At 39.7% G+C, this 16354-nt stretch overlaps 1 protein-coding gene across 1 annotated transcript in view; it reads right to left on the minus strand.

Moving 5' to 3' along the window:
* Window positions 1–16354, minus strand: part of LOC109929479 (tumor suppressor candidate 3) — a 298117-nt gene that overhangs the window by 18581 nt on the left and 263182 nt on the right. Inside the window, exon 8 of the mRNA XM_048598586.1 lies at window positions 14288–14362. Coding sequence (XP_048454543.1) covers window positions 14288–14362 — 75 coding nt within the window. The remainder of the gene's footprint in view (window positions 1–14287; window positions 14363–16354) is intronic.

Consider the following 16354-nt stretch of genomic DNA (forward strand, 5'->3'; position numbering starts at 1 on the left):
TGACGTGTGTGTCGGGTGTTACATCAAGAACACATCTGAACTGACCACTGCTAACCCGAATCAAAGACTCATTACCCATTATGGACAGGACCAACATATATAATATACAACATCCCCTGCAAAGACTGCGACAAACATTATGTTGGACAGACAGGAAGAAAATTAGCCACAAGAGTACATGAACATCAACTAGCAACAAAAAGACGCGACCAATACTCACTCATCTCCATTCACATGGATAAGGAAAACCACCAGTATGATGGGGACAACACCAGGATCCTGAGACAGACCAAGCAGAGACAAGCAAGGGAATTCCTAGAGGCCTGGTTCTCCACTAAGAAGTCCATCAACAAATACATAGAGCTAGACCACTGTGAAGGAAAACCGGAAGGGAGGTAACCCAGGTCAACGAACACCAGAGTTTAAATAACAGGCGGGAAAACACAACAGCGCTTCATTAAAGGCTGCACTGATGTTGTTACCCAGCATGGTAATGAAATGTCTGCAGAACAACGAACCAGCTTGGTGAGCCAACCAACCACAATATACATGCATAGTTCTTTAAAAGTGGCAGATATGTTGAGACGGTTGTTTAAAAGGGTAGTTATGGTATTTGGCTTAAGAAGCAGAGGTGCAGAATACAGAAGCAATGAAGTTATACTAAACTTTTGTAAAACATTCATAAGGCACCAGTTGGAGTACTCTGGATAATTTAGGGTATTACACTTTAGGAAAGGTGTTAAGGCCTTAGAGAGGACACAAAGATGGCTTGCTAGAATGGTACCAAGGGTAAAGAACAGGGTTAAAAGATTAGAGGAAGTGACTTGTAGTGCCCAGGACACAGGTATTCTAAGGTATTTAGGTACACATATCAAAATCATGAAAAATGGTATTGGAGTAAATAAGGATAAACTGTTTCCAGTGGCTGAAGTTTTGGGAACTAGATAGTATAGATTTAAGGCAACTGATGAAAGAACCAGAGATAGTAGGAACTGCCGATGCTGGAGAATCTGAGATAACAAGGTGTGAACCTGGATGAACACAGCAGGCCAAGCAGCATCAGAGGAGCAGGAAAGCTGACGTTTTCAGTCTGGACCCTTCTTCAGAAAGAACCACATGTGATATTAGTGGGAAAAAAAGACTTTTTAATGCTCTGGAAGTTTTACATGGAAGGATGATGGAAGTACATTGAATAATAAATTGAATAATAAATAAATAAAGAACTGCATAAGTGCATTATTTGAAATGTTTGTGAGGCTATTGGGAAAGAGGAGAGTGGAGATCATAGATAGTTCTTTCAAAAAGTTAGCGTAAGCATAATGGGTCAAATGGAATCCTTCGGTACCGTAACAGATCATGAATCTACAACAGCAGATGTCATTGCAAATAAATATTCATCTTGGTTACATGTTCCAACTGAATCTGACAAAAACAAATTTGGTTAGGTAAATACATGCAGACATTTTCATAGTTTAATAAAATATTCTGAAGAAATAAAGTGACTACAATTTTATGGTCATCTGATTTACCTTTAGGTTGCTAAACTAACATCATTTGACATTGGTAAAAATATGTAGAAAATAAGAAACAATACATTTCACAACAACAAACTCTGACCATGACTTGTAAGAGTTTTATGTTTAATTTTAGTGTATAAATTAATATCACTGCATTTTATGCCCTAATTTAGAAGGTTTTGCTAGCTTTTTTTTGTTAGCTGTAATTTTTCACAATAAAGTGCTGTGAGTCCATATCATATTATTCAATGTGACAGGTCTGAAATTCCACCTGGGACTTAGTCAGCGCCTGAAGCAATGCCATACTAATGTACAAATGTAGCTGGATAATTGCAAGTATATGTACAGTGTCTAACAATTAACAAGAATGCTCAAATCTTTTTCAGGTTATTTGGTAAGTCGTGTCAGGTAATGTGTTTAATTATGTCCCTTTGCCGAAATGGCTTTTATCATGCAATGGTGTAAGATTTCCTCTACCTTCAGTGGAAATGATACAATTACTGAAGCTGTCACAAATCAATATTCCTGAAGCAAAATATTGCTTCCTTTCTGAAATTATACAAAACCCTTACAACATACAAAATCTGCTTTCCTCTCCTATCGTTCCTTTGTGACTCCTAAAATTACTCCCTAAAGCAAACATTGACCACAATTTAAAGTAGATGTGTAGTTAATATAGTGCACCATTCCTCTTTAAAAATGGATTAATTGCAACTTTGCATTATTGATACAAAATATACACTGAAGAGATGTGCAATCAAAGCAAGCACCGGGACAGAAACTAATTTAGTTAGAAATTGTTGCTTTACATTCTCATAGTAACGTTCTTTAGAGCATGGAGCTTGAAGAATGGTATTTCCATTGGTTAGACTGATTAATAAGATGTTAAACATGAACTGCTGTAATTAACAATGAATAGGTTAGCATTTCCAAAGACTGTAACGGGGAAAATAAAATGTTGTAATAGAATGCGGTGTGTTTAAACCCCAAAATTGTACACCTAAATTAAAATTACAGTTAGAATAATGGATTATTATGGAAAAATAATAAACTTCATTAATCAAGAGGTTTAGATGATCTCACAATGCATGAAATTGCCACTCAGTTGGATTTACTTGGCACTTGAACTGAGAAATGGAACAGCAGCTGTATTTTTATCACTTTCTACCATTCATTATTTGTTCTCTTGCCAAGATTCTCCCTTCACTTTCTCTCATGAAGGCATTCATTTCTGGATAGGGTGCAATAGATGGTACAGTCCTCTGAAGATTAATTTTAGTTTGACAGAGAAGACTTTGTGACCTTACATTGGGAATTCATGTTAGCTCGGAATCTAACAATAATTATTGTACAGAATGTGTAAAGAGGTGATACATTGAATACAATCAATTTTCTTTGAAATGTTACTTTGAGAGTTACATAAAAAGCAAAATATGAAGCAGAATGATTTAAATGGTTTCAATACTAGTGAGAGAGTCATAAACCATGTGTCTTAAATTCAGCAGCAAAACTGTCAGAACTGTACTTCCATCAAGTTCTACCAACAAAGTCAGCCTTATATTGAATCATTGGGTTACAGTATATCAAGGAAGGGATACTTAGCTAACTGGGGACCAAGAAAATTTGAAGTCACAGGTATTGAATTCTTTGCAAATTAACTTGCTTTTTATTAAATGTGTGATCATTAGTGAAAAAAAAACTTTTCCTAACTTAGGTCTGTTGTCTTGTACCAATTTGTATCCTGTGGCATTTAAGAAATGTAAGCTTTCCTTGTGAGATTGTTGTGGTTTAAGTTTAGTGGAGGACCGATAATTATTGAAGATATTGATGTACTTGCAGCTCATCTGCAGGGAATTAGTGACAATGCAAAGGGCCTCTTGATAACAAAAATGTAGCTCTTCGGAATCCTCAAGAAAAACCATTAAAAAAAATTTGGCTGCTGCAAATATACGTTAGCTAAATTTGCCAATTAGCTTACTTTCTTGGCAAACTAAGTGTATCAAGAGTTTAGCCCATGTCAAAAGGATAGGTCACACTATGTGATGTAGAAAAATTTGGCAGATGGAGAATGAAATGGGAATGTGAAGTTTTCAATTTTGGAAGGCAGATGACAAAAATAGTATACTAAAATTTTAAATGGAAAGAGATTACAGAACTCTGAAAAGCAGAGGGATCTGGGTATCCAGATACATGAATGCAGGTTCAGCAAGTGATTAGGAAGGCAAATCGAATGATGGGTTTTATTGCAACGGGAATGGACTATAAGACTAGGAAAGTTTTACCATAGCTGTATAGAACCTTGCAAGACTATATCTGTAGTCCTAGAACGAAAAGATATAACTGCATTAGAAGTAGTTCAGTAAAAGCTCATCCAACTCAATCAGAGGTTACAGAGATTATTTTAATAAGAAATTTGAATAGGTTGGGCTGTATCCAACGCAGTTTAGAAGAATAAGCAGTGATTGTTTTGAAATAGAGTACAGAAACATAGAGTTATATAGCATGGAAAAAGACCCTTCAGTCCAACTCGTCTGTGCCGATCATATATCCAAAACTGATCTAGTCCCATTTTCCAGTATTTGGCCCATATTCTCTCAATTTTTATTCATGTACCCATCCAGATGCCTTTTAAAATTGTACCTGCCACCTCTGGCAGCTCGTTCCATACATGGACCATGCTCTGCATGAAACTATTCTTAAGTACATGGAAATTTCTTCCCCAGCAAGTACTATAGTGGAGGCTGGGTCACTGAATTTATTCAAGGCATAGATAGTTTCGATCGACCATGTCGATCATAAAGCAAAATGAAGTTGAAGTTAAAAGATCACTTTTAAATCTTTCCTCTCTCACCTTAAACCTATGCTCTCTAGTTTTGGGGTCCCCTACCCTAGGAAAAAGACCTTGCCTATTCACCCTATCTATGTCCCTTGTGATTTTATAAACCTCTACAAGGTCAACCCTCAGCCTCTGACGCTCCAGGGAAGATAACCCCAGCCTCTCCCTGTAGCTCAAACCTTCCAATCCTGGCAACAACCTTGTAAATCTTTTCCGACCCTTTCAAGTTTAACACCATCTTTCCTATAGCAGTGAGACCAGAACTGAACACAGTATTCTAAAAGTGACCTCACCAATGTCCTGTACAACCACAACATGACATCCCAGCTCCTTTACTCAATGCACTGACCATTGAAGGCAAGCATGGCAAACACTTCTTCATCACCCTGTCCACCTGTGTCTCCACTTTCAAGGAGCTATGCACCTGCATCGCTAGGTCTCTTTGTTCGGCATCCTCAGGGGACTTTACAGGATCGATGCCAAAAGGCGGTTTCCATTGGGAGATTAGAACTAATGTCTCGGAGGGTTCTTAAGTATATGGAAATTTCTTCCCCAGCAAGTACTGTAGTGAGGCTGGGTCACTGAATTTATTCAAGGTATAGATAGTTTTGATCGACATGGTGTTAATGGTTATAGGAGTCACAAAGCAAAATGAAGTTGAAGTTACAACCATTTCATGTATGATCCTGAATAGTAGAGCAAGTTCAAATGGCCAAATGACCTACTCCCCTGTTCCAAATTCCTACATTCCTATGTGGATTTGCTGTGAAAAGATAGAAAATGCTGAAGAGAAAAAGTTGTCACTATGCACAATAGAAAGATTAAATATTTGCACAGCAGGCCAAATTTGTCTCTTTGCCAAATCCTCCAGTGTATGGGGAAGAATTAAGTAACTGATGATGAGTAAAACAGGGTATTTACCTCTTAAATATCTGGAACATTACGATGGTTGATGCTGTCCTAGGTGCTCTAAAGCAGCTCGTCTAAGATACACAATGAAACTTTGAATTTAAGTTTATAAATCCTATATAATGTTATCTCTGTGGTTTCAGCAGAGTAGAGGCATGTTGCTTATATCCCTGCTCTGACTATTCAGCTAATTATGGCCAATGTTATCTAGATTTCGGAGCCAATAAGGACTCTGCCAAAGTCTGCCCCAACTTGGACAAACGTGGCCTTGGAAGTAAGAGGCAACACTGCCGAAGATAGGGGAGGGGAGCAAAGAAGAGGAGTGGAATGCTTTGAGAAAAGTCTTTGCTTTCATGTTCCACATTATCCTTCTTCCCTCACAAGGCTCACCTACACTTTCCCTTTTTGTAAGCCAAGAGGTGGTGAGCACTTTGCTGCACTTCAGTGAGGTGCCTAGTCATGTCCATACAGCATTAAATTGTGCTTTGAGTATGTGAAGCACTGCTCAGAGCCAATGCCCATGTGATCAAATACCACATCTTGTACTCCACTGTGAATGACTGGTTGGATTCTTCCAATCTTTCTTCAGTTTTGTGCAATGTCTCTGAAAGTGCTTACAGAACTGCACACATTTTCTGGTGCTGCTCCAGAACAGTCTTCCTTATTGATAACTGCAGAAATTCAGCAGCTGTGCCCAGTTGAGCATGTTCTTCACTATATACCTGCCTACAACATCAGCTCCTGCTCACTTCTGATGTGCTCCTTACCATCTGACAACCCAAACAACTGTCTCAGAGGCCCCAATAAGGTAGCTGTGTACTATTCTGTTACCAAGTATCTGGGAAATTTCCTTGCCAATAACTATGCATTCTAACACTTTGATTATCTCCACCTCCTATGTTGCAGTTAGGATGGTGGTGAGGGTCAGTCCCCAGTTCTCTGTCCCCTAGATTCTGCACTCGTTTTTTTTTAATCTTACTTTAGCTTGATATCTCACAGGAGATGATCATGTATCTCATTGTAATGTAACTATGTAATAGCTAATAAACCTGTTTTGTTTATCAAGTCTGAGCTTATGGTCCACCAAAGAGTTTGTGTGGGCATCCTTCCTTGTTTAGTATCAAGAACTCTGACTGACACCAAGAACTTGAATTGGTGGCAGTGAATCCACCCAACATATTTCAGATGGTTCAGGCAGAGATGACCACAGGATTTTAATAAAGAATTCTAATATTCTTCATTGAGCTGATAGAGGTGGCATTTGACAATATTGCCTAAAATTACAAAAGAAATAAACAAACTAATGTTGTCATGTCTTTTGTAAAGATTCTGTGCATTTTTTTCATTTCTCCATACTTTCCCACATTTCTTGTCATTGTCCATAATGCTGAAGGGAGCAGAACATTCCATCTAGAGGATCTCCCATTTAATGTGGATATGAGGAGAATGTTTTCATTTCAAAGAGTCATCGCCTGTGGAATTCTCTTCACCAGAGAACAGTGGAGGCAGAGTCATTGATTATTTTAAAGTTGGGTAGGTTCTTGACTGACAAGGGAGTCAAAGGGCACACATTAGACAGGAAAGTAGAGGGCACAATCACAAATGATGCAGCGGGCTGAGTGGCCTCCTTCTAATACATGGTTATTTTCATTTGTTCATTGGAAGTGAGCACTACTGGGTGGGCCAGTAATTATTGTCATCTATAATTTGCCAGAGGGCAGTTAGGTGTCAACCACATTACTGTGGAACCGGAGTAACTTGTAGGCAAGACCAGGTAAGGACAGCAGATTTCCTTGGCTAAAGGACATTTGTGAACCAATAAGTTGTTATGGCAAGCGACAGTGGTTACATGGCTGCCATTAGGCTAGCTTTTAATTTTTAAAAAATTGAACTGAATTCAAATTTTACCATCTGCCACGGTGGGATCCGTACCCATGTCCCTAGAACGTTAGCTTGGGATTCTGGATTACTAAATTATTAGTCCAGTGATATTAACACTACACCACCACCTCTGCTGAATATGTTCATATTAATGTTGGTTTTTCTAAGCTCCATACCATCAAAGTCTTCATCAGGCTTCTGCAACAAAACTCATGTGTGACCTTGTGGCAGGAAATTGACTTAGAATTTGCAATTTGAGTTGCAAAAAAAAGTGAGTAATCAGCTCTGGCAACAAAAGTAGATAGATTTTGCTGTTTCACAGAATTAGAAAGCACAAAGTGCTTTGTGAACCAAGTGTTAAGTCAGGGCTTTGGTATTCAGTGGGGAAGAGTTCCTGCATTTTGGATTGTGCTTTTCAATCTCCAGTAACAGTGTACTTGTTCTGTCTGTAAGCCAGCAGAACATAACTTAATGTCACCTGAGCGAACTGTATTAAAAACTAATTGAGCAATTAAATAAATAAGGGTAAGCAGAGATGGTAGGGACAGTGGTGTGCAGTGGCTGCAAGATCTGGGAGTCTCTGGAATGCTTTGTTGTCTGGAACAACCATATCTGCATTTAACTTTTGTTTGCAGCTTGAGCAACTTCAGATCAGAGGGGTTGAGCTGGAGTCTGACTTGACGTACTGTGAGGAATCAGGGAGGGAGAATGTTACATGAACACACTGTTGTAGGAGGCATTAATTCCTGCCAGATTAAGTGGAATGTAACACATGATCGGCAATCAGGCTCATGACAGCAAGTCAGACTGGTATGGATAATCATCATGTAGTGATGGAGAAGACTTAGTTTTCTACTTTAAACAATGGATGCAATATGCTTGCTATCTTTGTAGTTAAGAACAAAGATTGTACAGATGGGAAAACAAACCATGGCACCACGGCGCAAGAAGAAGTTCAACTTAGGAGTAAAAAGGAATGTGGTAATGAAATGGTACAAAGTAAGGGTGATGAAACTGTTTTAATCAGATGGGATGTGGGAAATCTTAAGGATGTGTTTCCTGGTACTATGGTTAATGACATCAACTCACAGCTGGAGATGAATGAGGAATGGGAAAGAGAGGATCCAGTTGTTGTGGTCTACTTAGGAACCACACCATAGGTAGAACCTAGGGAAGGTATTTTGCTCAGGACTTTGAAAGGCTAGGACCAAATTAAAACACACAACTTCAAATGTGTAAAATATGAAAACATAACCTGAGCAGTGTGCCAATTGGTATAAGGGCAAGTAGATTTGAGAGTTAAATACATGGCTCAAACAGTGATGTTACTAGAAGAAGGAGTTTGTAGACATGGAGCATTGATACTAGTATTCAGGGAAGAAGAAGTTGTTAATTTGTGTTGGGTTCCACTTAAACCAGCTGGACCTGCGCCTTGGTGAATCATAGAACTCACTATTTGGACGGGTTTAAAACTGATGGGTGGTTGGCAGGATGCAACAGGAAAGGGCAATTTAGAAATCCAAAAAAGAAAAGCCAAGACAATAAAACTGTGTATAGTATGTGTTAAGACAACCAGAGAGGGTCAGGAACAGACAGAGCATTTAATGGCAATAGTGCATTCAGCAGTAAGGTCTATGCAGGGAACAGGAGTAAATAAAAGAAGACATTTAGCCAGGATCTGATGGCTTAAATCCTAGCCATTTGTGAGGTATTTGTGAGGATAAGTTGACTAGATTCTTGAAAGGTTCCAATAAATTGAAATTTAGCACATGTAACATGGTCAATCAAGAAGAAAGGGAGAGAAAGCAGGGAACAACAGGCCAGCTAGCTGGACATGAGACTGTGGGAAAGGACTGAATCTATCACAAGTCTTAACAATGCATTTTGAAAATCAGGAAATATTTTGATATAGTTAACATGGAATTGCAAAAAGGAAATCATGTTTAAAAAAGAACAAGAAAACTTGTAGATGTTGCAAAAAGGGGCATCCAATAATCATAGAATCGTTACAGCACAGGAGGAGACCAAGTGATCCATCATGTCTGCACTGGCTTTACAAATGAGCAATTACTTCTCAGCATACCCCTGTACACTATTCCTTTTCAGTGATTACACAGGATAAAGTATCACTCACAAGGTTAATATGTAAAATAAGAGCTCATGGAGTTTGGTATGATAGTTTAGCATGAATAGAGATCAAGCAAAGGGACACAAAGCAAAGAACAGTGATAAATGGGGCATTTTTAAGTTGGCAGAAAGTGACTGAGCGCCGCTGTGTTAGGACCTTAGCTTTTTCCATTCTATATTAATAACTTAATCAAATATAGCAACAAATCTTAAGTTTGCTAATGATACGAAGCTAGATGGGAATGCTAGCTATGAAAAGTGACATATTATGGTTGCAAAAGGGACATAAAACGCAGAACATAGAACAGTACAGCATGATGTTGTGCTGACCTATTATCCTACACTGAGATCAAACTACCCTGCATACCCTTCATTTACTATCCTCCATGTGCCTACCCTTGAATGTATCCGACTCCACTACCACCGCTGGCAACGCATTCCATGCACCCACCACTCTCGGTGTAAAGAACCTACCTCTGACATCTCCCCTATACCTTCGTCCAATCACCTTAAAATTATACCCCCTTATAATAGTCATTTCTGCCCTGGGAAAAAGGTCTCTGGCTATCCACTCTATCTATTCCTCTCATCATCTTGTACACCTCTATCAAGTCACCTCTCATCCTTCTTCACTCCAATGAAAAAATCCCTGGCTCCCTCAACCTTTCTTCATAAGACCTGCCCTCCAGTCCAGTCAGCATCCTGGTAGATCTCCTCTGCACCCTCTCTAAAGCTTCCACATTCTTCCTATAATGAGGCAACCAGAACTGAACACAATATTCCAAATACAGACAAGTTAATTGAGTGGATGACAAGTTGGAAGAATAAGTACAACGTAATGTCAAATATGACTATTCACTTTGATTTCCAAGAATAAATAAGGATCTTGTTTTAAAACAAATACTATGAAGCCTCTAAATTTTGAAGTTCAGATGTCCTTGGATGTTTTGGTACACAAAGTTGGTATGCACGTGCAGCAAGCATAGGAAGACAAACAGCACATTAGAGTACAAGACAGAAAAGAGTACAAGAAAATAGAAGTCTTATTATAATTGTATAGGGGCTTTGATTAAACCATACTTAGGACATGCAATAAGAACAAAATCTGAATCAAAAACAGAAAGCACTAGAGAAACAGTTAATGTTTTGAGTCCAATATGATTCTTCTCCAGAACTCCTTAAGAAGAGTCCTATCAGAGTTGAAGCATGAACTCTGTTTCTCTCTTTACAGATACTGCCAGACCTGCTGAGATTCTTCAGCACTTCTGCCTTTTTCCTAGAATAGGTTTTGTCCTCTTATATAAAAAAAAGGGACATACCTGCATTAAATACAATGAAGTGAAGGTTAACCAGATTGGTGCCTCGCGCAAGAAGGCTATATTATGAGATGCTAAATAAATTAGGTATGTAATCTTTGGAGTTTAGAAGAATGTGAAGTGATCCTACTAAAGCACAAAGGTCCCGAAGGGATTTGGCAGCATTGACACGGGAATTATTTCCCCTAGCCGGGGATTAATACATACATAATTTCAGGCTAAGGGGGCAATCATTTAGGAATGGAATGAGGACAAATGTCTTCACTTTAGGGTTTGTGAAATTTTAGAATTTTCTATCCCACAGGGCTGTAGATGCCTCTCCATTGAATTGAGAGATATTTGGTCTTTCAGGGAATCAAGGCAAGGATATAAAAAGTGTACAGAAAGTAAAGATTGACTCAAAGACCAGACACAATTGCACTGAATAGTAGCTAAACTTGATTGGCCATCTGATCCACATCAATTCTATTTCTTCTTGGCTTATGTTCTGAACCATATCCTGATAGTAGTGATTTATTTTTATTCATTCATGGGGCTATTTTCCCTGGAACTTCAGAGACTGAGGGGTAACGTTACAGAGGTTTATTAAATCATGAGGAGCGTAGACAGGGTAAATAGACAAGGTCTTTTTCCCAGGGTGGGGGAATACAAAATTATAGGGCATTGGTTTAAGGTGAGTGGGGACAGATTTAAAAGGGACCTAAGGGGCAACTTTTTCACGCAGAAAGTGGTGCATGTATGGAATGAGCTGCCAGAGAAAGTAATGGAGGCTGGTGCAATTACAACATTTAAGAAGCATCTGGACGAGTATATGAATAGTAAGGGTTTAGACAGACATGGGCCAAATGCTGGCAAATGGAACTAGACTTATTTGGGATATCTAATCGCATGGATGAGTGGGTTTGTTTCTGTGCTGTACATCTCTATGACTTTATGACATGGAATGTGTGCATTGCTGACAAGGCCAGCATTTGTTGCCCATCTTTAAATGTCATAGAGAAGGTGGTGCTGAGCTTCCTCAATAAACTACTGTAATCCTTGGAGTATATGTACCCACAGTGTTATTAGGAAATGTGTTCCAGGATTTTGACCCAGTACAAATGGAGCAATAGCAACATACTTCTGGGTCAGGGCACAATGAGATTTGGAGCAGAACTTGTAGGTGCTTTTTTCCCCCTAATATCTGCTTCTTTATCCTTCTAAGTATTTGACATCACAGATTTGAAAGGTGCTGTTGGAGGAACCTTGGTGAGTCACATACAAATGGTACACACTACTGAGTGTCAGTGGTGGAGGGAGTGTATGTTTTGTGGACATGGTGCTAATCAAACAGGCTGCTTTGACTTGGATAGTATCAAGCTTCTTGAGTTGTTAGACCTATGCTCATCTGAGCAAGTAGGGAGGATCTCATCACAATCCTGACTTCGACCTTGTAGATGGTGGACAGGCTTTGATGAGTCAAGAGGTGAGCTATTTGCTTCTGGATTCCTAGGCTCTGTTCATGTAGCCAAAGTATTTATTTGACTCGTCAGTTCAGTTTTCTGGTCAATAAAACTCTCAGGATGTTGATAATAGGGAATTCCAAGATGATAATGCCATTAGATGACAACAATTGATTGCCTCTTGTTGGAGATGGCCATTGCCTAGCACTTGTATGGAGTGAATGTTACTTGCCATTTGATGCCCAAACGTGACAGTTCTACAGATCTTGATGCATATTGACACAGGCAGGTTCAGTATATGACGAGTTGCGAATGGTGTTTAAAAATGTGTAATCATATTGAACATGCCTGTCAGCTCAGTCCATACCAATACAGCATCTATGCTGTCCTCCAAAGTGAATATACTATCAGGTCTGAGCTGGTGATGAGGGTATAAGATTGAATGATAATGCTTCTTCTTCATAATTCTATTGTTCTCTGAGGACCTATTCCCTGCAGTACAGTTGGGCCTGATGAAAGAAGAGATGGAAAACAAGAGGCCTGTAGTTGCACCATTTGCAGCTATCAATCAGTAGTGCTTTTAAGTATGAGGAGCCAGGACAAAATGGATTGAGTAGAATTGACTCACAGTTGGCCTCAAACGTGGTCAAATTTGTATTAATGATTTCCAACACTGCCTCTTCTATCAGGATATAGATTCACAGCTATGCTACTGCCTCTAACTGTGTGTGACCTTGTCTTATTAGAGAGAGCAATGTGTCATGAATATGGTGCGATGTGTATGCCACAGTTAAATAGATGGTTGTGTGTGCAGGCTGCGAAATGACAGTGCTTGGAGCAGTGCTAATTGTGTAAGGTTGTGGCTAACGAAATGAGGTCTCAGTTAGGGCTCTTCTTACACAGTGTTAGTGTGCCTACTTCTTAGCCAACTGCTCCAGAGATGTATGAGAACATCACCAAATAGGTTGATGAGAAAACATCTATAAGGTCCAAGTTGCATTTGATGGAATTTTTTGTAAAGTGAATTAACAAGCTATGGTGAATACAGCAATGTGAGAGACTAGTGGTGTGGTTGGTAGGATATGACATATGAAGATACATTCGCCTTGTACCTTGGTTATCTATTTAAGGTTCTTAGATTTCTTGAGGCACTCTATCCACATCTTCATGACTAGACATTGTATTGCCTTCTTAGTATTTGTCTTGAGGGCCTACTGGTCTCCTGAGGGTAGATGACTTCTCTCCACATTTGTGTCTTTTCCTACTATGTTCTCAGTGCTCCACCCAAACACCTTTGTCAGGCTAACTGTCCTGTTGTACCATTTTCCAACCTTCTTCTGTCTTCAATGTCTCTTTCATCATTTCATGCTTCAGCTGCAGCGAGAATTTATCTCAACATTCAGGGGTGCAGACTGGTTTTTGAGGAGCTTGAATTGGGACCGTTGCTGAGGTGTGCAGCCACTCAACAATGTATTCAGTACTGAGCTACATACCACAATCACTAAATTAACAGGAAGAATGAGTTTTTGCATTGTATGCATTACTTTGAATGGGTGTGTGTTAATGCCAATCACAATCCCATGCCCGATCCTAACGTCTAACAAATTTTGGCCCCAAACAGGAGGCAATGGCCTAGTGGTATTATCACTAGACTGTTAATCCAGAGACCCAGGTAATGTTCTGGGGACTTGGGTTTGAATTCCGCCATAGCAGATGGTGGAATTTGAATCTAATAAAAATCTGGAATTAAGAGTCTAATGATGATCATGAAACCATTGTCAATTCTCAGAAAATCCATCCGGTTCGCTAATATCCTTCAGGGAAGGAAACTGCCATCCTCACCTGGTCTGACCTACACGTGACTCCACACCCAGAGCAATGTGATTGACTCTCAACTGCCCTCTGGTCAATTAAGGGTGGGAAAAAGTGCTGGCATATCCAGCAATGCCCATATTCCATGAATGAGTTTTTAAAAATTCTCATCACTTAATATCATAATTCTAAGACATAAAGTCAGATCCTCCTGATTGTTTTGAATATTGTTAAATTGTTGAAATTATCAAAGTCCTTACGATCTATGTAGTAGAGACTTTACTATTGAGTAACGGATAACGTAAATAGTAGGAGACAAGCCAATATATATATATAACATATGCAAAGTAGCCAATTTCATTTCTCTATCCATATTTTACTGCTTGAAATGCCTTGTGTGTTCAAAAAAGAAGTAAACGTACTGATATAAAACTAGGCATAACTTACTTCTTCTTTTCCCTACGTCACCTTTGGATGTTGCAGCTTCATTTAAAAGAACCATTCCCATGGTAATGGCAGCATCTGAAGTTGTTGTCAAGGAAACAGCAGCATTGTGCAGAATTCCTTATAGCTTGCTTCCAAAATATATCAGATGTTTCTCCTTTTTAAAAAATACTTTCAGTAAAAATGCTCGTACTTTATTTCAGTAAATACTTGATTCAGCTCCCAGCTGGTTTAAATTCCCTGGGTAACTATTAATTCTAAAATGCATAGTTCAGGGTGGGGGAAACATAAATCAGCTGAAATCAGTAACACAGTGACTCTAAATATTAACTCTAAGAAATATTAACAATTCAACATGAAAATTCATACATACTAGGCATGCATATTTAGTAAATTTTCTTTAAAGCAGCATACAAATCAATTTTGAAATTATTTGTTGAATCATTTTACATGCTGTTATTATCACTCAAACAATAAACACAATATAGGGGTCAGAACAATGTTGACTGGGAAAATTTGAGGCCTTTCTTGACATAGGGAGCAACTTGCTGCACAGTCTATGCGTTTGCAGAATGATGAGGTGAGTTTTTTGGTAGGCAGTGGTGAGTTGCCAATTAAGGGGTATTCTAGTTTGTTTGACACCTCATTAAGGTCACAGTTCACCTCAACTTTCATTCTTATCAAACATGAACAGGCCAAACATTGAGAAATCTCAACATGAATGTTAGAGTGGACACCTGTCAACTTCAACTTATTGCTGGCTGCAGGCGCCCTCAGGTTGCTGAGCACCAAACACCATTTCTCGGCATGATTCACGGGCACCAGCCGCATGCACTTCTCATTCACGGACACTCGTATCTGACATTTGCCAACTCCTCACAAGCATGATGGCACCTGTCTGATTAATTTGCATGATTCTCAGGAAGCATTTACCTACATTACAGACATAAAGGCAACTAGCATTGAAATGCTGTAATGACACTTTATGCACACAGACAAGTACCCAGTTCATGTACTGGGCCGGGCTTACATCTTAAGACTTCTCACTTGCTTTGTTAGCACTTGTTCACTTGGTGTCCAGCTTCATATATGCAGCAGTCCTGTCATGCATTGCCTTGCTTATTAGTGCAGTCACACAACCAGGCAGCATACCTCGCTGATCAGCAGTCTTCGGTGAAGAGGTGTATATCTTTCCGTACGGCAGTGTGCTGTGCGAATCTCACACGTGCACCCTCTGTCAGCAGCCTATGCAGTGAGCACGCTGCATGTGTAGCAAGCAAGTAGCCATATCTCAAAGTCTTAGGGGAACAGTAGCTGTCAGTCAGAGAATTCCAGCACTGTAATCAAAGGCAGGCAACCTCTGGTACCAATGCAGGAGACTGAACACCATCAGGTGTTCAGTCAAGATGTTCTTGATCAGGGGAACCTTGTTTCTACAGTCCCAGGAGTGGGTTACAATCAAGCCTGCTAGGTCCATAGCGACCAGTCTGAGGGGTGGGGGGGCGGTAATTCTAATGTGATCGTGGAGAAGTACAGCCATCAGTCCAGAGTCTGGGCACTTCTCTTCTTGGGCTGTCTGGTTACGTTGCTCAAGGGGGTGAACCACAGTCAGTCCACTGGGTCCATCCACAAAAATTGAGTAGAAAGGAGGATTGAGACGGGGTTGGGGGGTGGGGGGTGGGAGTGTTGCTACCATGGGAAGGAGACTTGTTTAGTTATTCTTTGGAAATGGGGACTGTAGGAAGGGGGAAGGGAAGATGTCAATTGTGAAGCGAGCAACAGTATTTGTAAGGAGGCAGACATGGTAAAGCATGGATGGGAAAGAGCGGTAAAGCATGGATGGGAAAGAGCGGTCACGCAGGCGGGGATTTGTCCATGATCAGGAGCACGCTGGCTTCAAGGAGAAAATACTTTATGGTCGTACCTGACATGGTCACTTCATATGCCAGGGCTGGGTGGCAAACGTGGACACGTTCAGGTTCATGTATACAGGTTTGGTGAGGACTCACAGAGGTGTAATGCTGATACGAGTCATGAGAAAGGCTACTAGAAAGCACATTTGGATATTCT

The sequence above is a fragment of the Rhincodon typus genome, chromosome 1 (genome assembly GCF_021869965.1).
Source record: "Rhincodon typus isolate 14 chromosome 1, sRhiTyp1.1, whole genome shotgun sequence".
NCBI classification, from domain to species: domain Eukaryota; kingdom Metazoa; phylum Chordata; class Chondrichthyes; order Orectolobiformes; family Rhincodontidae; genus Rhincodon; species Rhincodon typus.